General features: G+C 55.2%; 1 protein-coding gene across 1 annotated transcript in view; it reads left to right on the top strand.

The window, feature by feature from the left end:
- Positions 1–25603, top strand: part of PTPRU (protein tyrosine phosphatase receptor type U) — a 69293-nt gene extending 43690 nt beyond the window's left edge. The window contains exons 15-29 of the mRNA XM_062593954.1: positions 366–556; positions 1601–1673; positions 2596–2672; positions 4843–4879; positions 5079–5176; positions 5269–5385; positions 6066–6220; positions 7749–7884; positions 8475–8624; positions 8736–8909; positions 12035–12175; positions 15679–15804; positions 18701–18858; positions 20219–20354; positions 23211–25603. Coding sequence (XP_062449938.1) covers positions 366–556; positions 1601–1673; positions 2596–2672; positions 4843–4879; positions 5079–5176; positions 5269–5385; positions 6066–6220; positions 7749–7884; positions 8475–8624; positions 8736–8909; positions 12035–12175; positions 15679–15804; positions 18701–18858; positions 20219–20354; positions 23211–23273 — 1832 coding nt within the window. The 3' untranslated portion in view covers positions 23274–25603. The remainder of the gene's footprint in view (positions 1–365; positions 557–1600; positions 1674–2595; positions 2673–4842; positions 4880–5078; positions 5177–5268; positions 5386–6065; positions 6221–7748; positions 7885–8474; positions 8625–8735; positions 8910–12034; positions 12176–15678; positions 15805–18700; positions 18859–20218; positions 20355–23210) is intronic.
- The last annotated feature ends 442 nt before the right edge of the window (positions 25604–26045 follow it).

The following is a 26045-nucleotide window of genomic DNA, read 5'->3' as shown; positions in this document are numbered from 1 at the left end:
AAGTGCTCGAATCGATGGGAAATAAGCATGTAAACCCCTTTAAAGTCTTTCCTGCAGTCTTTCAGGAGGTCTGCTGTGACTGAGGTAGGAGATGGGCAGAAAAGATTGATATTATCCTAAAAGGCTCTAATGGGCCTTTCTAGGTTGATAGTGCATGAATAGCTGCAGAAGCGATGCCCCCAGCCTTGCAAAGAGCCCGCGGGGTCTGGCCTGCCTACACAGCTGCTGGGGTCAGCAGCAGCTTCTGCCCTGGGGTGTTTCCGAGTCCCCTCTCCAGCCTCCTCCGCGTGTGCGCAGAGCTGAGCAGGGATGCAGTACAACCCTTTAGTCTCTGACAGCCCCCGTCTCTCCCGTCCGTTCTGCAGGTGACCAGCGGAGCAGTGTGGTCAACGAGTCCAGCAGTCTGCTCGGTGGCTCTCCCCGCCGGCAGTGTGGCCGCAAAGGGTCTCCGTATCACACTGGGCAGCTCCATCCCGCCGTGCGGGTGGCCGATCTCCTCCAGCATATCAACCAGATGAAGACTGCGGAGGGCTATGGCTTCAAGCAGGAGTACGAGGTGAGAGCATCAGATGCTGGAGTCTTGGGTGGTGGGAAAAAGTAGGAGAGGCAAGTCCCCTGTGACTTGGCAAGGTGGCATGTGTGCGTAGGGGATGTTCCAGCCCTCTCCTACCTTCAGCAAGTCATCTAGGCTTTCCCGCAGCTGCTGGAAATGCTTCTCCCTTTCTCAGGTCCTGCTGGGCATCTGCACAATAACATCAGATCCCTGCCAAGTTCTCCCTCTCTCCAGTGTGCTTGTCCTGTGATAAAAGGACTCTCTTCTGCAATCTGGCAGCATCCAAGACCAGGGAAACCCCAGGGAGGGGATACAGGAGAGGGTGATACTGTCTCTTCCAGGGGGAAAGAAGTCACCTCCAAGAGTTACTGGGTACATCATGCCCATCCCACTCTAGTGAGCTGGAGCACTTGTAACGGAGCAAGATGTTTTGCAAGGCTCTGCTGCAACGCACCCAGCAGGGTTGATCTCCTGATTCCTTGGTGTCCTACAGGTCTGGCGATTGAAATTTCCCAGTGAAATTACTGTTTAATGCTTAGTTGTTTCAAGTGCAGGAGCTTTTTTCCCCCCTTTTATGTATTGGACAAACCAAGGCTGGCTATAATCATTAGTGCTCCTTGAAAAGCTGCTGTATGTTCTTGGAACTAGTCATTTGAAAGCACTCAGATATTATGGGAGGGGAGAAAACATGTAATTTCCTTCCACTTTCCTCCTCTTATGCCAATCTATGAATGTTACTGTTATTACACACAAACCTATTCTGTGCTGGGCAGAGAAGGGGCTTGGGAGGTAAAAAAGGAACCTGGAAAAAACAAGCAGCATATAATTTGCTGGAAAATGGGGCATTTTGTGGATGCAACAGAAGCGTGTAGCTTGCAGACAGTGCTCCGGAGCCATGGTTGGGGCTTCAGGGCAGGCAGGACCTAGCCTCAAGGTGGAGGGGAGAGCTGCTGGGGCTGCTGCTTTTGGGGAAGATGGTGGGGAATGGGGCCAGGGAGACCCCGGAGCCCTGCTCCTCGGGCCGTGACAGGCTTCTCTTCTTTTCAGAGCTTCTTTGAAGGCTGGGATGCTTCCAAGAAGAAAGACAAGACTAAAGGGAGACAGGATCATATGTCAACATGTGAGTGCCTTCCGCAAAGGCTTAGGAACTCTCCCACCCCAAACCTGAAAAGCCTTCAAAAGGTCTGGGGTTTTTTTGTTTGTTTTTTTTTTTTTTTTTTTTTTTTTTTTTTGTAATTGCAAGATCTATGGCAAGAATTAACTGTGGTTGGGTTTATTTGGTCAAGGGCAGAAGAGACCTCCTTGTTCAGCGCAGGGCATCCAGGCCTAAGAGCTCCCATCGGGCATGAGCCACCAAAACAAGTGCAAGGGCTGGAGCATAACCAATACTGGCTCCTGGAGCTGCATAAGTTTTGAAGACAGCACATCCTGGGGTGGTTTAAAAAGTGGCAATAACATTGCTGTTATACTTTGCATGGTGCTGAGAGGCTCTAGATAGCCTGAACTTTGTTTCACTATATATAATTAAGAGAAAGTCCAGCTGGCCCCACAGAACTTCTGATGTGGAAGTCCAGGCAGTGGTGGATGAGGCAGAGAGGATAAGTGATGAATTTTAAGGACCTCCAAACCTCTCCAGAGTGGCAGAAACTCAACTTCCTACATCCAAACTAGGGAGCAGGTGATCTGCTTTGGATGTAGGCAACGAGGACCTTGCTGTTGTGGATGGGGCATCCGTTCCTCTCCCAGGCTGGTGCTTTCTGGGGCAGCTAGGGCTGGTGCACTGCCGGTCCCATGTAGGACCTCCCTTCTCTGCTGTCTGTCCCACCACTGCGAGCCTCTGTGGGCCGGGGGTCCCATTTCCAGTCCCACACATTTGAATTACCAGCCTGACTTAAAAGCAATGACTGGGGAGCAAGGGGCTCTCGCGGTATTTTTGGTGACAGGTGGGTGCAGAGCCCAGAGACTGAACACGGGGTGTGATGCACAGTCGCCACGTGCACCCCTCCATGCTCTTATGGCACCTGCTTGGGCTTGCTTTCCAGACGACCGCCACCGAGTCAAGCTCCATCCGCTGCTGGGAGATCCCAATTCGGATTATATCAATGCCAACTACATTGACGTAAGTTGGGATGGGGCCTGCTGGGGCGCGCTCAGACCCATGGGCCGCTCCTGAGGCCACGGGTGCTGGCGTGAGGTCTGGGTTGAGAGGAGCAATTCTCGAGGGAAAGGGGCTTGTCCCCAAAAAATCAGCAGCATGAGGGAGCTGAGACAGCCCAGAGCAGGCTTGACAGGGGCTGAACTGCACATCCCAGCAGACTTCTAGCCCGCTATGTTGAAGAGCCCATCTGGCTTATGCCCGTCAGCAATTTCTGCTTATTCCATGTCACTGTTCCCTAGAGCTCCTCCGTCTCCCTTCTTCTCTCCCGTGCTCCTCTCTGTTGCCCTCCTTTCTCATGTGCTTTGCTGTCCCCTCTTTTCCACGGGCTTTTCCTGATCCTGTCACCCGAGGGGTCTCCTTTCGCTCCCTGATCCCAGCAGCATGGGTGAGTCTAGGGGGCACTCGGCCTGGGGTCCCCCTCGTTGGACGGCTCTTAGCGGTGTGCCGTGCCGAGGACCACGGCTGTGGCCTCCCTCCCCGGGAACACTAAGAGCGAGGGAGGCATCAATCTCAGCTTCAGTGAACGCCGGCATCCGGCACGGTGAGGAAAAAGAGGCTCCCTCTGATCTCCAGCGAGAAGCAGCAAATCCCACTATGCTCTCCTGCCCGGAAAATCGCCTAGCAGAGGGGACCCATCACTACTGCTGCGGGTTGTCCCCATCCCTGCGTGTCCTTTCTTCCTTGTGGCCTGCTCTGGCTGGTGACGGTGCTCTAACCTGTCTCTTGAACTGTGCCTCACTAACGTCTCTGTCTCTGATCTTTTTCTTTTGAACCTGTGTCCGATTGGGATCATTAAGATCCGGATTAACCGTGAAGTAAGTAGCCAGTTCACCTTTCCTTTCCCCTCTCTCTGCTCCTGCTCTCCTCCCAGGTGCTGCACCTTCACACTAGGCAGCAAAGTGTAAAATAGCATCCGGATAAAGTTTATGGAGAAGATGGATACGGCTCAGGGAAGGGAGAATTTCTGCTCTCCATGGCACAGCTTTTGCAAAGCATGGAGTCCCTGGGGTGATGGGGAGCAAAGGTCCTCCTTGGGTCAGCTTCGGTCACTTGGAAAAAAAGTCAAATTTAACCAGAGCAAATCCCTCGCACTGGTGTAGAAGGACTCACAGGGTGTAGAGGAGCCTCCATCACCCCCGTCTGCGGGAGACAGTCGAGGCTGGGGCTGCTGGCCGGCGTGGAGGGGTGCCCACGGTCCCTTCGGTTTGGTGTCACCACCGATTCCACGGAGCGGCGGGACAGGATTTGAGCGCCTGGCCAGCGATCTCGTGCTGTTGAAAGGGCTCTGTGTTTTCGCATGCTTAATTCCTTACCGATCTCCTGAGCGAGCCCGGTCGAAGCATGCTCAGGATCGCTCCTTCCCCGTGGGGAAAAAAAGACCCCGTGTGTGAAAACGAACGCCGCTGAAATGGCTCGCGGTGGGCGCCGGCAGCTGGAGCCTCTCCTGGCCCGATACCGGCTGGCTAAGACGCGCTGTGCTGTTGGAGCTGACATGTCCCCGCTGAGCATTAGTGATGTTTGCAGCAAGCAGCTGGGGAACGAGGGGAGCGGGGCCGTTACTCGGTGCTCTACGGCTGCTTCCGACTCGGATATCATTAATAGTGCTCTTGCGATGGTGTTACCCGCCGCCTTCCATGCTTGGCAGTGGGGTGGGCGAGAGCCGGCGTGTGTCGCGTTGCTGGTGATTTTCTCTAGGAAAAGGGGTGAGGGTCACGGGTTGCACCAGCCTTCGGTGGGCTCAGACCTTTCCTAGGATGGGGTGTGCCAGGTGCGTAATGATGGTTCCCTGCGGTTTGGAGGATTCGGCCCTCCGGCCATGTGTAGTTTTGGTGTTGCCGGAGGTTTTTGCTGTCTTTGTGCTGTTTTTGAAGGGCTCGGGCTGGGCAGGGATTGGTTTCAGCAGGGATCAGCTGGAAATCAGGTCCAAGCCTGCTGCATCCTGAGGAGTGGTGAGCTCCAGCTGGTGGAGCTTGCGCTGGTAACCAGAGCCTGGCCGCAGACTGTGGCGGACATACACAGTTGTCGCCGGTTGGGTCACTGGGAAGCATTTCCCATGGCAAACCTCTGTGGGGCTGGATCCTGATGCCGCAGCATCTTTCCCTGGGGACTGACATTTGTCTTTGCCTTGCAGGGCTACCACAGGTCCAACCATTTCATAGCCACCCAAGGTGAGTCATCGCCTCCCTCCTGTCAGCACCAGGGAGGGAGAGGGGGAACCTCAGCGGCGTTTTGGACTGCAGCCCTTTGGGGCAGGGGGCTTCTTGTTCCCCCGAGTAGCTGAGCAGCGAGGAGGCTCGGCTCTCGACTTGTTGCTGCTTGGTGTTGCCCCGCATCCATCGCAGGTCTCTTTCCTTCCCTGCCCTGCAGGTCCCAAGCAGGAGATGGTGTACGATTTCTGGCGCATGGTGTGGCAGGAGCACTGCTCCAGCATCGTGATGATAACCAAGCTGGTGGAAGTGGGACGGGTAAGGCCCCGTTCGGTCGCTCTCCCTCCCAGCTCTGCGAGAAACCCCCTCCGTGCAGCTGAGACCCCAGCCTGTCTGCTTGCTTGCTGCAGGTGAAATGCTCCAAATATTGGCCGGATGACTCCGAGATGTACGGGGACATCAAGATCACCCTGGTGAAGTCGGAGGCACTGGCGGAGTACGCCGTGCGGACGTTCACCCTGGAAAGGGTAAGCTGCCGGCTCTCCGCATCCGAGAAGCGTTATTACCGGGGTCTTATTTATCTACCCCAGCTTTCCCCTCCACAGAGGTGGGACCTCTGAAGTTTCCTTCGCATCTTCCACCATGGGCAAATGCCCTGAGGCCTCATCCCTGCCCCGGAGTCTGGTCCCCCCGCAGTCCCTGTGCCTGGGTGCCAGCCCTGCTTTTGTTTTTGGGGTCAGTAGCAAGCATTTAATTCCAGGGTAGGCGCCAGGTAATTGCAAAGGGGGATGAATGATGGTTTTTCTCCTCCAGTCTGGAGCGGAGGTTATGTGGCAATCACTTTCCAGCTTGGCACCTAGGGACAGAGCCGGTGTAATTTACCCCTTAATCTACAGGAACATGAAATTACTGTCTAGTTATGAGCAAAGATCTCCGTGGAACAAATCCAGTCCTCCCCGAGGCAAGCGTTGCCACCTCGGTGCTGGGTGGTCCTGCGCTCATTTTTAACCTGCTTGCAGCCGGCGAGAAGAGAGCTCGTCTGCGGTGCTCTGCAAACGGCTCGCCGTGGCTCAGCTGGGTGCAAACAAGGCGAAACTGGGGACCTGCCCGGGAAGTCCAGCATCTTGGTGGCCCCGTACGAAGCAAGTGAAGCTTTGGTAGCTTCTCGCTCCCCGGGGCCTCACGCTGCCCGGTGCTTCCCTTGCAGAGGGGCTACTCGGCGCGGCACGAGGTGAAGCAGTTCCACTTCACGTCGTGGCCCGAGCACGGCGTCCCCTATCACGCCACGGGGCTGCTGGCCTTCATCCGGCGGGTGAAGGCGTCCACGCCGCCCGACGCCGGCCCCATCGTCATTCACTGCAGGTGAGAGCGGCGCGCGGCGAGGAAGAGGAGGGATTTTGCTCGCGGCAGCCCGGGAGCCCCAATTCGTGTTGCTGCGCCTGGTCTGCTTTGAGAGCCGAGCCAGGCTTTGGCAGGGTCCCTTTCGGGGAAATTTGCTGCGTCTGTATTTCGGATAGATCCTCGACATTAAGCTCGGCACATAAAAGCTTTGAAGGACACTGAAATATTTAATGAGGAAATAGGAAATCTCTGAATTGGCAGAGAAGGAGCCCTGGGGTTATGGCGGGGGTTGCCCATCCCTGGAAGAGCACATCAAGCCGAAAGGGCGATCGCACCCTCTCGGGGAGGAGCTGGAGCCGGTGCCTGCTGGGGGTGCTGAGCCCTCTGCTCCAGCACCCTTCATGGTGCTGGGGCTCTCCCGAGACCTTCCTCGTGCAGGGGAGGACGGAGGCACCGTTGCCCGCGGGGTGCCGCCGCTCGCCCTCGGCGCCAGGGGCTTTCCCCGGGGCTCTGGCCGCGGGAGAACGGATGGAGCAGCTGGGCAGAATTGGAAAGAGAAGCGGTTGCTCGGTGTCCTCCGAGCAGGCGTCGAGGCTCCCCGCGCGACAGGTTAATGGCTCTTCTTGTGCTGGGCAAACAAGGAGGAGCTGATGAACAAGAGGGATTTTCTATTTGATTTCTCCCTGCCAATTGCCTCATCAGTATTCATTCACCGGCAACAGCAAGCGTGATTAGTTCCCGGAGTCTGTAATCACTGATAATCACGCCGAGTGATTCATCAGCCCCAGAAATTAGGATTTCACTGTAAAAGAGTCCGTAGAAAAGGAGCGGGGGGAGCTGTTCTGCTCCCGGTACGTCCCGGGAGCTGGCAAGGCTCAGCCGCCGCAGCTTTTCAGCTGTGGCAGAGCAAATGTGCCAGGATTCGGGATCTCGCTGCTGCTGCGTCGTGCCGTGCTGTGGCTCCGGGCGCCCTGCTTGGCTTGGCGCAGGCAGGCCCCGCTGCCCTCCTCCTCTTCCTCCTCCTCCTCCGTCCCCCGCGTTTGGGACGTTTCCCTCCCTTCTCGGGCTGGATGCTCGGCCGTCTCCTCCCGCCAGCCCTGGGTCGCAGCGGCGTCGCTCGGCCCTTTGAGGTTGTGGCTGTCGGCGCTTCCGCGAGCTTGTTTTTTTATTGCCCGAAGCAGGGATTCCCGGTGTGTTCCTTAAAAAAAATAAATAAATAAAATAATTAACCTTTGCCGCCAGTGCCCAGTCTCGCGCGCGCAGCCCGAGCGGTGGCCCAGCCCCTGCAGAGCCCCTGCAGCGGTATTTTTGTGCAGACGGTGAAGAGGGTGGTTTAAAGCAAAAGCAGGCTCTGGGCTGAGGTTTCGGAGGCGTGAAGCCCTGGCCGATGCACGTGTGCGTGTGTCTGTCCCTCTGGTCGCGTCCGTACGTCCGGCCCTTGCCCGCCTGCACCTTTTGCTGTGCCGGGCCATGTCTCTGCTCTCCTGCGGATGCCGTATGGATTTGGGAACGCTTTTGGTGTCTTCTCCCCTGCTTTGCCCCCGCCAAGCGCCGGCACGGGCAGAACGGGCTGCTACATCGTCCTGGACGTTATGTTGGACATGGCCGAGTGCGAGGGCGTCGTGGACATTTACAACTGCGTGAAGACCCTGTGCTCGCGGAGAATCAACATGATCCAGACGGAGGTGAGCGGGGAAGCGGCTCTGCCGCCAGGGACGTGTTTGCCGTGATGGCACTTCTCCGTGCCACAGCAGTGCGAGGGAAAGACCCAGGAGGGGACTGGGGCGGCGAATCCATTAGTGGCGGAAATGCAAGATGGGGAAGGATAAGGGCGAGATGTCCCAGATGGCGTCAGCCCTTGGGGTTTCCTCTCGCCTCTGGAGAGGTTGTGGGGTTTGGGAACGTTTGGGACAGTGTTGCTGCCAATGCTGGCAGGTGGTGGAGGACTCGCTCTCGCTGCACCACCCCGCTGCCAGGGTTTAAAGCTCTTGCTGCCTAGTGTATCGATTGGCATCGCCACCGCTGACATCCCCATGGAAACCCAGCACCCTGTCCTGCTGTTTCGGCTTGTCAGGGCGTTGCAGGGTGGCCTGCCTGGGGCAGGCAGCGCTGCCGTGGAGAAGTCCCTGCAGGGCAGCAGAAGCAACCCTGGCCTTGCCCAGAAGAGGAATGGGTGATGGGCTTTCCTGGGGACCACGCGGACGGTGGGAGAGGTGGGGAGACCCTTCCCTCCACGCTTCGCCGACTCAGCCTGTTCCCTTTCCTCCTGCAAAAGGAGCAGTACGTCTTCATTCACGATGCCATCCTGGAAGCCTGCCTGTGCGGGGAGACGAGCATCCCGGCCAGCGAGTTCAAACCCACCTACAAGGAGATGGTCAGGATAGAGCCTCAGAGCAACTCCTCGCAGCTGCGGGAGGAGTTTCAGGTGAGCGGCGCTCCGACTCGCCGGGCTGTGAGCTGGGGGAGATGGGACCCCGCTCCAGGTGGGAAAAGGAGGGCGTCGGAGGCCGCTAACTGGAGCCGTGTGTCCCTGCAGACCCTCAACTCGGTGACTCCCCACCTGGACGTGGAGGAGTGCAGCATCGCCCTGCTGCCCCGCAACCGGGAGAAGAACCGCAGCATGGACGTCCTGCCGCCAGACCGATGCCTTCCCTTCCTCATCTCCGTAGACGGAGACAGCAACAACTACATCAACGCGGCCTTAACTGATGTAAGTGCGTGAGGGGGCAAAGGGCTGGGGCTCTTTCCTGTGTTATCGCAGCACTGGAGAGCCCTTAGGGCTCCCTTTGCCACCAGAGGCAGCTCCGCGGATGGTGCGTGCCTCCGTTAAGGAGGTTGGATGGGGAGAGCCTGAGCATCCTTGTTGGTATAAATGCCGAGTGCCTTGGCTGGGATCACCCCGATGGTGGGATCGGGTGCTTGGAGAGGGTGCCTGGGGGATCCAGGGTGCAATGTGGCACCCATTGCGTCGCAGGAGCACATGGGGCTGTGTTCGGTGGGTTGTCTCGGGCTGCAGGGCGGCTTTTCAAGGCTGGACGTGGGCTCAGTTTGAGTTCCCAGGCTCGTTTCACACAAATGCCCCAAGATGCGGGCACGTATCATCTCGAACTCTTGTGCACAGGGTGGGGATCAGTCAACGGCGTTGAAGGCTGGGGCAGGGGAAGGACTGACTTAGCTGGGTCCTTCACCTCATCTTTTGTGCAGGGACGTCTTGCTCGCCTCGAAAGCGTTTTTCATCTGCTCTCACAAGACGCACACAAAGAAAGGTCAGGGCCTCATCTTCGTCTATATTGCAGGGAAACTAGAGTACGGAAAAGGGAGAGAAATCTCTAAGGAGAGAATCGTTAGCGCCGAGCTTCCCAGCGCTCCGCCGTGCTCCCGTGCACGAGTTCCTCTGCTCCGATCGGAAAAAAGCGCCCGTAATGCAAGAGCCTTCTCAAACCTGGTGGCCGTTGTAAACCAGAGCAGAGGGGCCACAGCCGCCAGGAGCTCCCGGCGTGCCGCCGGTGGCACAAAGCGAAGGGTCGTTTATCACCGAAACCAGTTTTGCCTCCCGACCGGAGTCGGGGCGCTCTGCGGAGCGGTGCGCGGGCAGCGCTGAGCCCAGGCGCAGCGTGCGGGCTCCGAGCAGCCTCCCACCCCCTTCGCCTCCGTTCCTCTGATTGCATTTGGGCACCCACATGTTCTGGCTGAGCCCAGCGTTTTTCACCCCACAGGCAATTTATCACATTGCTGCTGCTTCGTACAGCTCTCGTCTGCCTGTTGGCTGCTTCCGCTCGCAGCAAAAGCGGTGCGTAAACTGGAGGCGGCTGGTAAGAGCGGCTCCGGGGCACCAGCCAGCTGTTTGAAGCGAGCTCAGGGCTTTGACTTGTGTGGCATGTGAGCTTTGTTTCTAGCTTGCTCGAGGTTTGCATATCTATTTTATTTTTATACATCACTGAGCCTCCTTTCCTTAATCTCTGCTACAGGGACAGCCCAGGTCAGAGAAGACAATTTGCTTTACAGGCAGAAAAAACCCTTTGAATGATATTCTCGCTGAAGGGATAAATTCATTTTTCTCTCTGATAAAACATCTCATTTCCTTTAAGTGCCAAAGCGGCTTGCTCAGTCAGTCAGTCCATCCGTCCATCCGTCATACTCGATCAGTCTCTCCTGCCCCTCACCGTCGTGCTCGGACCGCTGCAACATGGGCGGGCAGAGCCAGCGCTCGCTTTATCGCCAGCTGCACCTTCTGCTGGCATTTATGCCAGTGCAGAAGGATTACGGGTGCCGGAGGCTGAGCCGATAAATACCTGCGCGAGGTGAGGATGAACGTCCTCCCTGCTCCCGTCGCCATCCTTGGCGGCAGAAAGCTCGCCGTAATCCGGGCCCATGGCAGTCACCGCTAGGACTGGAAGGTGTTTCAGGCTCTCTCGTGGGCTCTGGGACTTTTATCTGAACCGAGCACTCCTGAATATATTTGTCATGTGAGACTGGGGCGAGGAAGTGCTCTGCTGTGCCTCTGCGGGGAGCCGAGGGCTGGAAGAGCTTGCGCAGGCTCGCGCAGAGTCGGCACAGATCGGCCGAGTTCTCCCGTTCAGCCTGGGGATATCGGGGAAGGGCTGGCACAGCCGCTGGGGCTGATGCACCACGAAGCAAAGGATGGAGCCAAATAGGTCGTTCCCTTGCGCTGCTTTCAAAGCCGCATGGCCTTCCAAGGAGGTGCTCACCAGCCCCAGCGTTGAGTTTATCAGGTCAGGAGGGGCTTTGAAGTGTTCCTTCTCCCTGTGCACCTTTTGTTGCTCCCCGGCAAGGAGAAGAAAGCCGCCGTGCACAGAAACACTTCACAGAGATGCTCCCTTGCTGTAAATACGCCTGGCAAAAGAGCAGCGACATAAGGCAGATGCTGCTGGAGATGGAGAGCTACCCTGAAAGCACTTGGCACTTTTGAAACCCTAGCAAGAATCATTTATTTTTTTCCCCCTCTTTTCTTTGGTTGCCCTTAGAGAGTTTTCATTCCAGTCCCCTTTCCTCCTCCAAAACAAGGAAAAAAGAAGCTGTTGGTGCGTTATGGAGCCAAAGCAGAGCTGGCGCCTTTCGAGTTGCTTGTCTCTTTGCTTCTCTCAGTCCCTAGAGATGCCCGAGCGCTGCAGCGGCACAGGGGCACATTCGTTTGGGGCCCTGTTAGCTGCCATGCAGCTCTTGGGGCCGGGCTGCCAGCCAGCATCCACGGCTCATGCTTGTTTGTGGATCAAAGGTGGGTTTTTTGGTACCTAGTTAGGTGTGTGAAACGCGCTTCCTCAGGAGATCCGAGAGCCTAAAGCATGTTCTTTCTTCCCCTCACTGCAAGAGCCAAATACGGAGATAATTTAGGCGTGTTTTTATAGTGTTGGAAGCACTAGGATGAGCCTTGGAGGAGGTTAAGTGCTTCTGAGGTCTTGAAACAGGTTTGCTCCTAGTGTCGGTGGAGTTAGTGGCAATTAGAGCAGGGAAACGTGGTCAGAGTTGGGCCCGTCACCACGCTGGCTGCTGCTTGCAGAGCTCTACAGGAGGCAACCGGAGGGCAAAACTTGTCCCCTGCACCAGGAATTGCTGTGCCCAGTCCTTCTTCCTTCCTCTTCTTCGCTGAAGCCGGTTTGGGAGGGGATCAGGCTGGGACGTGGGCCTCGGGCGATGCAGTGACCTCTGTAAGGTTGTCCCTCAGCGGGGATGGGAAGGTTGGACTAGATCTCCAGAGGTCCTGTCCAACCTGAACCATTCTGTGAGTCTGTGATGCTCGTGGCTGGAAGCCGCCTGCCCACCCAGAGGGTTTGGGTTGCTCCTCGTGTCCTGACTCTGCTCCTTTACTCTCTGCAGAGCTACACCAAGAGCGCTGCCTTCATCGTCACCCTGCACCCGCTGCAGAACACCACCACCGACTTCTGGCGGCTGGTGTATGACTACGGCTGCACCTCCATCGTCATGCTCAACCAGCTCAACCAGTCCAACTCCGCCTGGGTGAGTGCACACTGCAGCCCGGCTGCCCACCCAAGCAGACCACCCTGCTCTGTGGACATCCCTGTGGCTTTTGGTAGCATCAGCACAACTGGAGCTCTGGCTGGAGCTCTAGCTCCTCTGGAAAAGGAGACAAGACCGGCTGTGGGAGCCAGGGTTTGGCCTCCTTAAGCAGTGTTGGCTAGTTGCTGCCAAGATGCAGCCACCAACCAGCCTGACTTCTTTTCATGACTATCATGACATTGTCTTGATATTACTATACTGTAATTTTTGTGCACGCATGGGTTAAGTCAGTGTATGCCCCAGGGAGATCTAGGGTTAACAAGACACAGGAAAGCTTGGAGTTAAAAAACTGATTTTATCCTCCTCTTGTAGGGGGAAAACTGAGGCACTGGGTCCTACCCTAGTTCTTCAGACAGGTTTTGGTAAAGCTTGGTGCAAAATGGAGTTTCCCTGCTTCTCATTTAGGAGATGCACCTCGGGGACCGCATTTCCCTAGCGAGATGCGTCCTTCCTCCTTGCTCCCTGCCACAAGCGGTTGTACAGTCTTACTGGGTCCTGTCACCCAGCTTCAGCGCTCTCCCCCAGAGGAGGTTGCGTTTTGGAGTTGGGTCAGCAGGCTTTGACTTTTCCAAGAGCGCCAGTGGCTTGTGAAGTCAGCGTGTGTCAAAGTGGGTTTTATGGTGTGATGGGACAGGCAGATCTGCTGAGCTGGAGGGGAGACGTTACCTGTCACCTGTCCTCCAGAGAGGGGGACAAAAATGCACCTCACAAGGTCCCGTGGGAGCTAGAGCCCTGTTTCAGCCTTGTCTGAATGCACCGTTCCCCAGAGGGATTCCTGCAACGCTCCTGCCGCCACCGGTGCAAGTTTAAGAGTCCATTACAGGTCCATAATGTTAATTCAATGAGGAGACATATTGGATTTTTACATAAAATTAGCATTATAGGCTCTTAATGGATGTCTGGAGAAGACTTTATTAGCTGGATTATTTTACGAGCTGAGATCAGATATGCCATGTGAATGACCCAAAACGGCAGTTGTGCTGTTTGCAGGGCGGACGCAGACAGAAGAAGTGATGGCCCCGTGTGAAATTACTTCCCTCTTCCACGTTGAACCATGGGGACGATGGAGGGAGGTGTCCTATAAATATATGTGCTGGGCAAGAACAGAGCTCTGTGGTTGCATGTAGCACGTGCATACGTGTTGAGTTAAAGCTATGGGCTCAAAAGGTCCTTTGGACAGGATAATGTTCAGCGGGCCCTGAGCATGGAGCAATGTCCTGGGGGGTTTCTTGCCCCATGGAGGTTTGCCGAGGGGGAGACACTGTCACTGAATGCCCGGAGGCCTGGACGCTGGGGAGATGCTCCTGCCCCTGGCCACAAATGGGCAGGCCTGGCCTCGAAGAACTTCCTGGCTAGTTTGCTAGCTCAGAGCAATTTGCTGCTCTTTGAGCAAGTTAATATTTAACCAAGCAAACTGCTGGTGGACACACTGAACTGAGCAGTTGTGCGTGACCAGGGGGGCTAGAGAGGCCTCTTCCAGCACCAGTATCCAGGAAAATTAGAGAAACCTGGACTGTGGCTAAGGTTTCATTGGAAAGGTTCAGGAGAAAGCAGGATTTGTCTTGCCATTGCTGCCTGTTGTTTGCAGTACTATGTGGCTCTGGCATAGTGCTTTTCTTCCCTGGGCTTTAAAATGCATTACAAAGACAGGTGAGTATTGCTACCTGCACTTTACAGATGGGGAAATTGAGGCACAGAGTGGGCGGAAGTGACTTTGGCAAAGCCACGCAGCAGGTCGGTGGCAGCAGCCAGGACAGATCTCCAGTTCCTGGGTCCAGTCCCTCGACCAAGGTGGCCGCCCCTGGTCTCCTCGTGGTGGAGAAGGCGCCTGGCACATCGCTGGGTCAAGCAGACGGCTGCCTCTTCCCCTGCGTGGAGGGGGGAGGAATGGCTTTGCTCCCTTGGGGACAGACCTACCTGACTTCTCTCTTCAGGCAAAGAGGCTTTAAAGCATGGAGGGTTTGGTCTGCAGATGTGGCTGTGAAGGAGAAGGATGCAATTTTTGGAGCTGAAGGGACAGGTTCAGCTGAAGCAGGGGAGCTGATGCCAGTTAATGCATCCTGCACCCAAATTTGCATTTACCCTTATGTGTACACAGAGGTAGGATGCCAGAGATGCCGTGTCCCTTCCAAAATCCAGCCCTGCAGCACCATGTCACCGTCTCTGCTGTGACTCTACAGCACCTAACGTCTGCAGCAGCAGACAGGAACCCAGCTGCATCCCGACCGGGGCAGCGAAAGAGGGAGCAGAAACAATTATTTTTAATTATCTCTATCTGCTGTTACATTCCCTAGTTCAGAAAAGCTCTGCAGCATTGCAGGAGCTTCCCGGCTCCCTGCATCCTGTTAGGATGCTCTTCCGCAGAGCCCTTCTCACCGGCTCCCCGGGGCTGGCATGGGAGGGCAACGCTTTGCTCTCCGCCTTGCGGCGTGGGCGCCTCTGCACCCCATCGGCTTGGTCTGCAGTGAGGTCCCGGAGCAGATTGTCCCCTGGCACCATCCAGTGCTCCCATATTTTTTCGTTGTTCAACCGTGCTTCTCTGTGGACATCTGGATCTTAAATGTTTACCAGTTTAAGACCAACAGCTAATAAATCAGCCTTTACAGCATGCAGCTTTGAAAGGTGACTTAGAGGGTATATCCCTCACTTGAACTATGTCTTGCCGAAGGAAGTTTTAATATCCAAATTATAGCTCGGAGTCTAGAAGGCTTAGAGATCTTGGAGATTTATAGCTCCTATTAATAACCAATTATTTCTCAAACACATTTGCCATGCAGTTAGGCCCAAGCCGTTAGATGGCCTGAAATGCTAAATGTTCTGTTAAAGTGCAATGACAAACATCATATATTTTGTATTGATGCTGGTTTCCCAGCAGTCATGGTGTGAAAACAATTGCATCCCCAACCCTTGGATTGAGCAATCTATCAGTGCTCTGCCGGATGCATGCGGGAAGAGCACGGCGCGAGGGATTTGCTTTCCCAGAGCATCTGCACCTTTCAGGGGCTGCTGCTTTGCAAGATGGGATCGGTCCCTCTTAGAGAGGGGTCAAAGCGGTGATCTTAGTGCCAAGCTGCTCTTGTGAAGCTCCTTCCAAAGTTAGGAATCAAAATGGTCTGAGTCAGGAGATGGCTGCATGGATGTAGCAGAAGGTGGACCTGAGCTTTCAGATCTGAGCTCTGCCAATGAGCAGAGGCCACCTCCATCCAGCCATGTGCCGTGATGGGAACTGACTCTCTACAACAGGTACTCCTGCCCCAGCCCAGCCTCCGGGCCACCGGATGCCAGGAGCCCGTCTCGGTGTGCTGTCTCCTGCCTACTGCCCATGCCCCTGGTCCCACGTCCACACCAGCCCGCTGTCCCGCTTGGGGTTGCCTGCGGCGCATGGCGCCTGCTCCCTGTGTGCCGGTGCACTTTGTGGTGAGCTGTGCCTTTTCTCTCTGCAGCCCTGTTTGCAGTACTGGCCTGAACCTGGACTCCAGCAGTATGGCCCGATGGAAGTAGAATATGTTTCTGGAGCAGCTGATGAGGACCTTGTGTCTCGTCTCTTCCGAGTCCAGAACATCACACGGGTGAGGGTCTTTTCGCCAGCTCCATGCTGCTGCAGTGGGCTCATGGGGATTGTGTGTGAGCGCATGTGTGCAGGTGCTCTCCTACCTCCAGGTGGTCACCCAGGCCAGAGATGGGAGCCTCCTAGGCTGTGGTGGCTAAGAGAACTTGTGTGGAGGGACTGGGTCAGTTTTGTTAGCTGCTGCTTTGGAGAAGGGTTGAAGTGTCAACCAAGGTTTTGTTCCTATGAGCAAAAACTTCCTTCAGAGAGAAGGATGATACATCTAGGGAAGCAACGCAATCCTGAAGATAAGCATTGCATGGCTGGGAAACGTATCAAATAAACTAACTGAATGGTGATACAGATGCTGGCACCTTCTTCAGCCTATCCAACTTCTTCCAAAGGATGCAACCCAAGCTCTCCTTCCAGCAGAGAGGAACTTGTCACAATCCACTTGGCTTAATCCAAGTTTTCTGAGTTCATAACTCCTTGCAAAGACTTGAGATAACTCTGTAGGAATACCTTTCTCCCTCTGACTAGAGGTCCGTCCATACCCTGTCATACCTACACCTCCTGGATGGAGAATTCCCCAAATGGCTCTGTGGTGTCCATTGAACTGGTAAAGTAGTTTTCCTGCTGGCCAAGAAGATTTGCTCAGGTTTTCATTTCCTTCTTGTTGCAATAATCACTCCATACCTGGCTTTTACGCTTGACCAGTTCTGCTTTCCTGTAAATGAAGAGAAAGGTAGCTAAGTTGGGAAAGGACAGTGATCATGATGAGCAGCACGTGCGGAGGCAGAGTTGTACACAAGGGAAGAGATGGGGGAGAAAGAGCTGATTTACCAATAAATGCCAGCCATGAAGAGATGGTGTCCCTGCGGTCTGTAAATCTCCTGAGGGTTGCTGAGAAGCTGAGGCCAGTGCGCTGTTGGAGGTCATTGGGCAGATGAGAATTAGAGAGCTGAGAAGGGAACAAATGGCTTGATTGACAGTCTGGCAGGGAAGAGTGCTTCGGAGTGGGGAACTGAGGTCAAGTAAGATAAATGCTGGCTGATTATCTGGAATCTAATGCAAAGAGGGTTTTGATTAGCACTCCCCACGGGAGCATCTGGCCTTGCCTGGGTGTCAGCAAGAAATCCCTCACCAAATGTGCTTTACTCTCCAAGTATTGAGTGCAGGTTGCTGAATATACCCATTGCTAAATTAAAATGCAGTGTGAATGAAATCTCTGGATCTAGGAAGAAACTTCTCCGGGGAACAGACTGTCAAGACAGTGCCGGCGAAATGCAGGAAGCCTGGTTCTTGCCAAGTCATCCCAGCTGGCCTCGCCTGGAGGTGGGAGTCAGGCTAGACCTTGGCTTCGGGGTGATGTTGCAAGTCCTCCTAAGAGCCAACCAAAGCCTTTATCTGAGCTTCAGAACGCGTCTTGAAGGTTTTCTTCTTTCCTCTGCTCATTTGTTTCATCCTTCCCTCTGCCTTTCTGGCTTCCAGCTCGAAACCAACGTGTTGAGGCACTGGGACGGCAGCCTGTCCCAGCCAGATTGCTGACCTAAATTGGAGCTCCCAAGAAGCTGAAAGAGCTTCAGAAAAGCCTCTGTGGTTTCGGCGTGCTCCTCAGCAGCTTCGTGCCAGCATCCCTCTGTCACTAGAATTTAGCCAAGGCTTGAAGCAAGCCCGGGCCCGATTTAGCCCCTTTGATGTGTTGGAGCCAAGCTTGCCAGCCGGGCCCATTAAATCAGCCACATTTTGATTCCTTCGCTTGCTGCCCTGTATAATTAGATCAGTGCTGAAACAGCCCCCAACCTTCCTGCTTGCTCCTGCCCAGAAACCACAGGGGCTGGTTTTAATGGCAATTGGGTGCTCCCAAAATATCCACCTTGCAGCTGCCACCCGTCTTGCAGGTACCTCCCAGAAGAGCTGCTGGCTGGTCCTGCTCAGTGGAGCTGCCCTGGGGCGAGGGGCTAAATGCTAAATGCCATGAAAATCGGTTTTGGCTCCTTTCCAGAACTCACAAGCAGCCCTGGGTGGCCCAAACGGCGAAGACTGTTGGTGCGGAAAGGACTTCTTCTTATCTCCTGTTCTGCTATCTGTAGCTGGAAAGTTTTATTATGTGTTAGACACAGCTTAAAAAACGACCTGACCATCCTCTCCCTGCAAACGCCATGATCCTGGTGGCTCCCTTCAATCCCTTCTGATACCGAGCAGGTGTTGGGGTGGTCGCGCGCCTGGCCGTGACCGTTTGTGCAGTGGGGTGGATGGGGGAGCATGTGGGTTTGGGGGATGGGATGTTGGTTGTGCTGGTTGTTGAAGTTCGGTGCTTGCCCTGCATCCACTGGGCATCAGGAAATGGGTGAACGGAACCATCCAGAGCTGGGAATCTCCCATTTGAGTTTGATCCCCCCTTTGCCCTCTTATGTGTGCTTCCCAGAGCATGTCACTTGTGTGCTGCTCGAGCCACTGTTGGCAACTCGAGTGTGTGACCAGCTATTTTGTCCCATCAAAATGCCTGGAGTGTTTCTGAGTAAGAGCAGAGCCTCGCAGCCGGCTAAACCTTGGCCTCGTTTCACTTTGTGGATGTAATCCTTCTCTGTTCGGAGCCTGCTAACCAGATTAGATTTCAAAACTAACTAGATTACCAGGGTATTAAGGCGTGCTTCCACTGCTCTCTGCCTCTGTGGATGGGAGCACCCGTAGCAGCAAATACAGATGTACCTAAGGACAGCGCAAGGCTGGGAAGCTTGCTGGGGTCTTACCATAAGCTTGGCTTTCTCTGGTGTGAGTGCTCCTGTTGTCCCCTCTTCCTCTAGCGTTAATGTGTGGCAAATCCCTTCCATCCCCCATTAAACCTCTGCGGAGGGAAATGAAGGCAGCCGATAGGTTCAGGCTAATGAAGTTTGTTTTTTCCTTTCTTTTCGTAGTTGCAGGAAGGGCACCTGATGGTCCGGCATTTCCAGTACCTACGGTGGTCGGCCTATCGAGACACCCCGGACTCCAAGAAGTCCTTCCTGCACCTCCTGGCCCAAGTGGAGAGGTGGCAGAAGGAGAGCGGCAATGGGAGGACAGTCGTGCACTGCTTGTGAGTGACTCCCATCAGCCTGTTTGGCTGTAGTCCTACCGGAACAACCTCTGAAAAGCCTCACTGGGGCAATTTCATGCCTAGATGAAAATTGAGCCACTTTGAGCCGCATAGTTTGGGAGAGTTTAAGCACCAAAGCTCATCTCACTTAGCAGGGTGCTCAGTAGAAGTGATACCTGCTTATGCTGAGCAGCATCCCCTCCTTCCACCATGGTCCCCTGCCTTTGCAACGAGCCTCAGCAGAGACCCAGACATGCCACCAGGTCCCACGCATTCAACGGGTGACAGCGTTGTGATAGAGGGGTGGACAGGAGCTGTGCAACCAGCCTGTTTGCTTCTTGTTGAGGCTGCAGCTCTCTGCCTCCCCCTCATCCCCGTTGGCTTGCACACCTGCCTGGATGTGCTCAAGCAAACACACATGCCCGCTCTCCTCATATGGGACCTAGCACGTTCTCAAATTGGGAGAGACAGCAGGCGAGCCTTTAATCAAAAATTAATTACAGCCTCGTCCATCTTCATTAGCCGAAGGATAATTTGAGAACATGCTTTATAAAATACTGGCGTCACGTTCTGTCTTCCTCTCCCTAGTCTTCTTTGGCTGCTTGGGGAGCAAACGTGGGCATGTCAGATGATTTCACTCCAAGATGGGTGGAGATATCCCAGGAGCCTCTGTGCTGGGCAAAATATGGGACGTGGACATTTCTTTGGTTCCTGCAGACAACGCTCTGTAATGAGTTATGAGTTCTGCAAACAGTGCAGAGACACCCTGCAGATGGGGGGAGTCCCAGAGGACAAAGTGACCTCCACAAGGTCACATGAAGTATCAGTCCATGGCAGGGCTGAACCAAGGTGACCTGAGACCCAGCCCAGAAATGGTCCAAAAGGTCTTGCTCTATTATTCCTTTTGCAAAGCTCTGCTATGAGCGGGTGCAGAAAGTGCCTGGCAGGCTGCAGATTCGAGGGCAGGATCTGATGCAGCTCCTGCTGCCACGTGGGACCTGATTCAGGCCCCCCAGGTTGGTGCTGTCTGGTCAACGTGGTTGAAAAGGGCAGCTCCTCTGTGCAGCTGCCTTCAGGCCAGTGCAGCATGCTGGAGAGGGGGTGAAACCCCTTCCTCACTTCACTGGGAGGCTGTAGTGCAATCTAGGGACACCCCATTGCTACTCAGGAGCTTGGTCTCTCCATGCCTTCCCTCCCCATAATGGGGCAGTGGGTAAAAGCTCTGCTTGGCTTACCCATGATATGATGACAAATGCTGGGTAGGTACAAAAGAGAGACAAATTCTGCCAGATTCATTAAAATTGAAAAGCTTTCTAATGTGGATTCCTCATTCCTCCTCTTGTTGTTTTTCTTCCACTAGGAATGGGGGTGGCCGGAGCGGCACCTTCTGTGCTTCCACCATGATCCTGGAGATGATCAAGTGTCACAACGTGGTAGATGTTTTCTATGCTGCAAAGACCCTCCGCAACTACAAGCCAAACATGGTAGAGACTTTGGTAAGCGTCGGACACTGCCAGCATCCATCCCGATCGCCAGTCCCTGTGCCGGTCCCTGCTGGCCCCCGCTTTTAATGCATTCACGTGTAGTCTCTCTCCCTGCTGAGCAGGTCTCATGGAGCAGGCAGTGCCGTGCTCTGTACTCTGGCCCGTGTGGGCGGAGAGATGAGTCAGGTCTTGAAAATGGCCTCGAGGTTGCTTTTATCTGGCAGCGCTGATGTGCCCTTGGCATCAGTGCTGGGCTTGTTGGAAATCCTGCCCTGCAATAGTAAGGCATTAACTCATGGGATGTAATTCCAGCTCTTCTGAGGGCCTCTGGCGTGGCAGTGAGGGCAGGAACAGCTCTGCGCATCGCTTGCCTGCTTGCGGGCTTGGCTTGACGGCCTCCCACGGGTGAGATGCTGTATCAGAGCCCACCGGAGGCAGCGTCCCTGGGTGCCTGGTGGTGGCTTCCCAACATGACCCTTGGATGAAGGGAGAAAGGGGACAGGAGCAGAGTTTATCGCTGGAGACATCAGGAGTGTGACAGATACCTGAAAACTGCAATTTGTGTTGCAGGAAACATAGAAAAGAGCCATAAATGTGATTCAGGTGTTAGAGAAGATGTCCCAGAGTTAAATGTATGCAGCTGGATGTGCGGGCTGGCTCTTGGCTCCCAGAAGGGAGCTGATGGCTGGGAGGTGAGGTCAGACAAATTCCCATTGGAGTTACAGAAAGGAACCACATTTTGAGCAAAACTAGTTGGCGAACAAGCCGACAGAGACACGTTTCATGACGGTGACGCTGGGGATGGCAGTGGGGTCAGGCAGGAGAGGGAAAGGGCCATGCCCTGTTGCAGGCTTTCACTGTTGGGATGGAGGAGGGAGAAGGTGTGTGTCCATTCCTGCATTTCCAGCACTTTTTTGGAGGGATCCAGGTGGCTTATCGTGTTTTGAAAGCAAGTCAGCCAGAAATGTTTACTCCATTTGGATTATAAAATCCCTAAATTGAAAAAATGAAATGGTTTTGAGGGGGATGTGATTTGCATTAGGAATTAAAGTGGAGGGAGGAAGTGAGGGCGGGAGAGAGCAATAAGAGGGAAGGAGGCAGATAATCGAAAGATGAAGTGACAAGCATGAAGTCACCAGGCCCATTGGGCGAAATTGCAAAGGTATTAAAAAAGCAACATTTCAGATCAGTACACAGTCATTCTCCAGCCTGGAATGAACCTGAAACGTCTATTCCGGGAATCCCAATCTAATGGAGCCACGGGGGAGGCCAGATTCTCACGTGGTGTAAAGGGCTGTAGCTCAGGAGATAGCAGCTAGCGTGTTGCTATTTCATGCTGGCTGCTGATCAACCCATGCACCTTTCCCCGCTGGTTGCCCGTGGGGTTTATTTTTATATTATAATGAATGGAAACAATCCTTCTTCTTAATCCGGAAGCATTATGTGCTTTTCATCTAAGCCCTCGCAGCCTCCTTGCTTTGAAGTCCTTTCTCCTTTGCGTGCCCGCTTGCCCCTGGAGTCCCTGAAGAGCCGCCCACCCTCCTGGGTGAATCCCAGTGGGATGCTCCTACCAGCTGCCCAAGCTGCCCACCGTGCCGGCTGGAGCAGGGTGTTTTCCGGACGAGCCCCATGCCGCTGCGAGGATCGCGGGAGAGGAGATCTGTCCTCCCCTGCCATCCCCGCCTGGGCTCTGGGCGGTAGCAGCATCCTCAGCACCGTCGGTGCCTGGGCTGCTTGCACCCGCTTGCGACGTCCCGCTTGGCACCCGTGGGGCGGGAGGCGGATTGGGGTCCTGCTGCCCTCGGCACAGCTGAACCTGTTCGTGGTGGCAGAGGACATGGCACCGGGTGCAACAGGGGAAAAGGCAGCCAATCCTGTCCAAAACATCTTGTTTTTCCCCCCTTTCCTCCCCCCTGCCCCCGGTCTGGTTTGCTTTTTGGATGCAATTTCTGAGGGTGGTTGGGGATGGCAGGTTGGAGAAGAGGTTGACGGTCACAGAAGGTGCAGAGACGGGGACAACTTTGCCCCAAGCAGCAAGGCGCTCACAGAACATTTGACTTTTCAGCAAATGGAAATGAAAAACGGGGACTTCGAGAAAGAAAAACTCCTAGGCTTCCTCCCCTCTTCTCGCCCTGCAAAGCAAACAGCCGAATACAACAACGTTGCACTTCCAGGAAGGGAAAACAGCATTTTCTTTTCACAGCAGCACTATTTACCGGAAAGCGGTTCCTGGCAGCTCCGGGCAGGGTGTTTCCACAGGCAGCAATTCCCCGAAATGCAGCCCCCAGACCGTGCGCTCAGCAAGGTCAACGCACCCGCGTGGGCACAAAACCAATTTGCAACCTCCTTTGAACTCAAAACTGCCACCGATTTCAGACCCAGGATTTTACTTCGGAAACCTCCTGGTCTCTTATCCTGGCCCCTGCGTCCCCTCCTGGGTCCGACTGTTTCGACAGGAGCTTCCCTGGGGGGAGGAAGGGGGGGGCAGGAAAGGACGAAAGCCCTTAGGGTGGGTTGAAACGTTTCTCGTGGCCCTTTGCAGGACGGTTTCCATCTCCCGCTTTGAAATGACTCTTCGTTCCCAGTGAAGTGTGTAACCGTAGCAAGTGGAAAGCTGAGATTAGAGCAAAAACTTTGGATTCCAGGGACCTGGGCTTTTTTCCTCTGTTCAGTGGGGAGTTTCCAAATTCCTCTGCATGTGTGTGTGTGTGTGTGTGGTTTTTTTTTAATGTTATATTGGGCTGAAGAGCTCTCCGCTCAGAAGTTTTTTCTTAGGGCCGTTGAACGTTGTTTTGCCTTGAAAATGGGCAGCTCTGCGAAATGCTTTACTTGGGCTCTTACCACCCTCTTTTCTCTCTTCCTGCGCAGGAACAGTATCATTTCTGCTACGACATAGCGCTGGAATACCTGGAGTCGTTGGAGACCAGATAGCACCTTGCCAGGAAAGCCAAGGCGAGTGGTTGCTTAGGGGGTTTGTGCCAAACATGCATTTTGCGCTCGGATGTCGAGTTCGTGCTGAAGACGAGGAGGAGGGAAAACAGCAAAGGACGGAATGAAAAACTAAAATCAAATGAGAAACGAAAGGCAGGACGTGGGGACGTGCTGGCCATTCCCGACCTTCATCCTCTGCTCTCCATCTTCCTTTCCTTCCTCTCACCCCCGAGCACATGTTGAACACGGGTCGGACGCCAAGACTCGTCCGTCACTGCAGCAGTGTCACTTTGCCAGCCAGGACTTGGGTCCCGGCCGTGGATTTGGTGCGCAGGAGAAGCCGCTGGGGCACGCTTGGACATCTCTGAAGCTAAGGAGGAGGCCGAGGAAGAGACAGCAGGATCCCAGGCCTGTTTCCCATCAAGGGCACGATGGATATTTGGAGATGAGATGGTTTTTAACGGTACGTGGAGTTGAAGCTGCTCTTCAGAGGAGCCCGGAAGGATGCTGGCAAGTTTTGCCCTCTGCGGCGCCGAGCTCTGAACTGGAGTAAAGACCCTAAAAGGAGCTTTCTGAATTTCACCCTGATCTAATCATGAGTTTGATCTTCACCCTTTTATCTCTGTGAGTGGCCCCTCTTTGGGTATGCAGCCCTGGAGAGAGGGGGCTGTAGGATGCGAGCGCGGGGGGCCCGGGTGGGCGCTGTCCCTCCGCGGGGACCGGTGTCCTTGCAGACCTGTGGAAATGCCGCTTCCCCTTTGGCTTGGCCGATCCCGTGCAAACCTTACACCCGTAGCAGTTAATTCCTCTTGGGGGAGAGTGAAGCTTGGCTGTGAGCGTTGGCTCCGTGATTTCCGGCTACCGTCGGCGGTTAAAGGCCGTTCCTTGCCTACGGGATTATTCGTTTGCAACCAGGTGTCCCAGACGTTTCCTTCCCCTGCCCTCGGGGACCTGCGCTGCCGCTGAGCGCTGCTGCTTTTCCTGACGCTCCAAGTCCTTTCGCAGGCCCCCCCGGGCCTGGGGGTGCAACCCCGGAGACGCTGACCCAGGGGGGTCTGTTTTTGTTGCTTCCCATGGGAATTGCTGGACGTGAGGCACCTTCAGGGTGCAAAAAAGCCTTCAAAGCCTGGCGTCGCGGTGGGAAATTTGGGTCCTTCCCTTACATCTCCTGCGGGGCTCGCGCGGTTCCTTGGGCTGCTGCTTTGCTTCTGCTGCAGCTTGCAAAACTGTTTTTGGTTTTTGGATCGTTATGGCGGTGACGTGCTGACGGGGTCAGGGCTGGTGGCCATGGGTTGCAGGGCTGTCTCCAAAGGTAGGTCCCAAGCTGGAACCGTCCAAATCCGTTAGTCGGGCCATGCCTCCCACACTCAACCAAGTTAAAATTGGAGGTATTTCCTTGGAAACCCCGGGATGAACCCTGCTGTCAGAGGCGTCAGGATTATTCCCGTGATTAGCAGGGCACTGGGGTGAATCCGACCTCCTTAGGTGAAGCCCGTCCTTGCCTGGAGGAGATCACCAGCCTTGATGGAGGGGCTGGAGCCCCTACGGTGGGGCGACCTGGGGCTAATCCTGGGAACTGGCACCAGGCTAATCCCGGGGACACCGCGGAGGTGACGAGGAAGGGCAGAGGGGCGAGCTGCGCCGAAACGCGTTTTTGCCATCTGATACTGTTTTTATTTTTTTTTTTTTTGGATGGGGGAGAAGAGAAAACCTGGTTGCAGTCGGGCTCTTGGAGCGAGCTGCGGTCGGCGTTTGCTCTCCGCGAAGCCGCAGCCGGAGGGACATGGCCCCAACCTCCGCCCGGGCCCCGATACCCCCTTTTGCAAAGCGTAGGTAACTCAACGGGAGGTTTCCAGCCCCGAGTGCCGCGGGATGGAGGAGCACCGGGCGGGCGCGCTCGGATCGTGCCGCGATCCGGAGGGGCTGGATAACCCTTTGGAGGACGTCGTTTGGCCGGTCGAATCCCGGGCTGGAGCGGCTGCGCCCCGGCTGAGCTCACCCAGAGCAAATTTCCATCCGCTTTCCAAGCAGGGACGAGCGCCCCAAGATAAATCTCTTCCCTCTCTCCACTTTGGAGGATTTATTAGATTATTATATCCTGTTGCCCCCGGCTGGTTCCTGCCCCGGCTTTTGAGGCTGTTGAACCGGCCGACATCCGTTCCCGGCGGGAGGGACGTATCCTGGGCAGGCGCTGCGGTGCTGAGGACCCCGGTCTGGAGCCGACGGCTTTGTGCGCGGAGCCGACGTCAGCGGTGTGGACGGCGGATTGGTGCCGGGGTGGCCGCGAGCAGCGTCCGACCTTGTGCCTTGAGTTAAGGAGCCGGGGGGGTGGGGGGAAAGCAGAAATTTCCGCGGGCGGTGATGGGGCCGTTGATGGATTTTGGTAGTGTTGGTTTTTTTTATTTATTTATATATATATATGTATTTTTTTTTAGCCCGGACCTTTGGCTTTCTGCTGTCCTCGCTGCATAATTCACGCCAGCCTGACACTCACTTTTTCCAAGGGCTATAAAACACGTTTCCGTTGGCTCCCTCTCCCGCCTGGCGCCTGCTGCCGCTGGCTCGCGCCCGGGTCCCCTCCCGGCCCCGCCAGCGCCTGCAGAGCCCCCCGCTCCCCCCAGCGCTCCCAGGGACGGCGGCCCTGGCGCCGCAAAAGCGGCTTTGAACAAATCGCTGTCCTCTGCCCAAACCCCCTCCTCTCCGTGGACGCGTCCGTGCCGGGCTCGGAGGTGGGAGCACTGCGGCCGGCGCGGCGGGAAGCCCCAACGGAGG

This window comes from Rhea pennata, chromosome 23 (assembly GCF_028389875.1).
Source record: "Rhea pennata isolate bPtePen1 chromosome 23, bPtePen1.pri, whole genome shotgun sequence".
NCBI classification, from domain to species: domain Eukaryota; kingdom Metazoa; phylum Chordata; class Aves; order Rheiformes; family Rheidae; genus Rhea; species Rhea pennata.
Note: the sequence above shows the minus strand (reverse complement) of the source record. Positions and strands in the feature narration are given on the sequence as shown.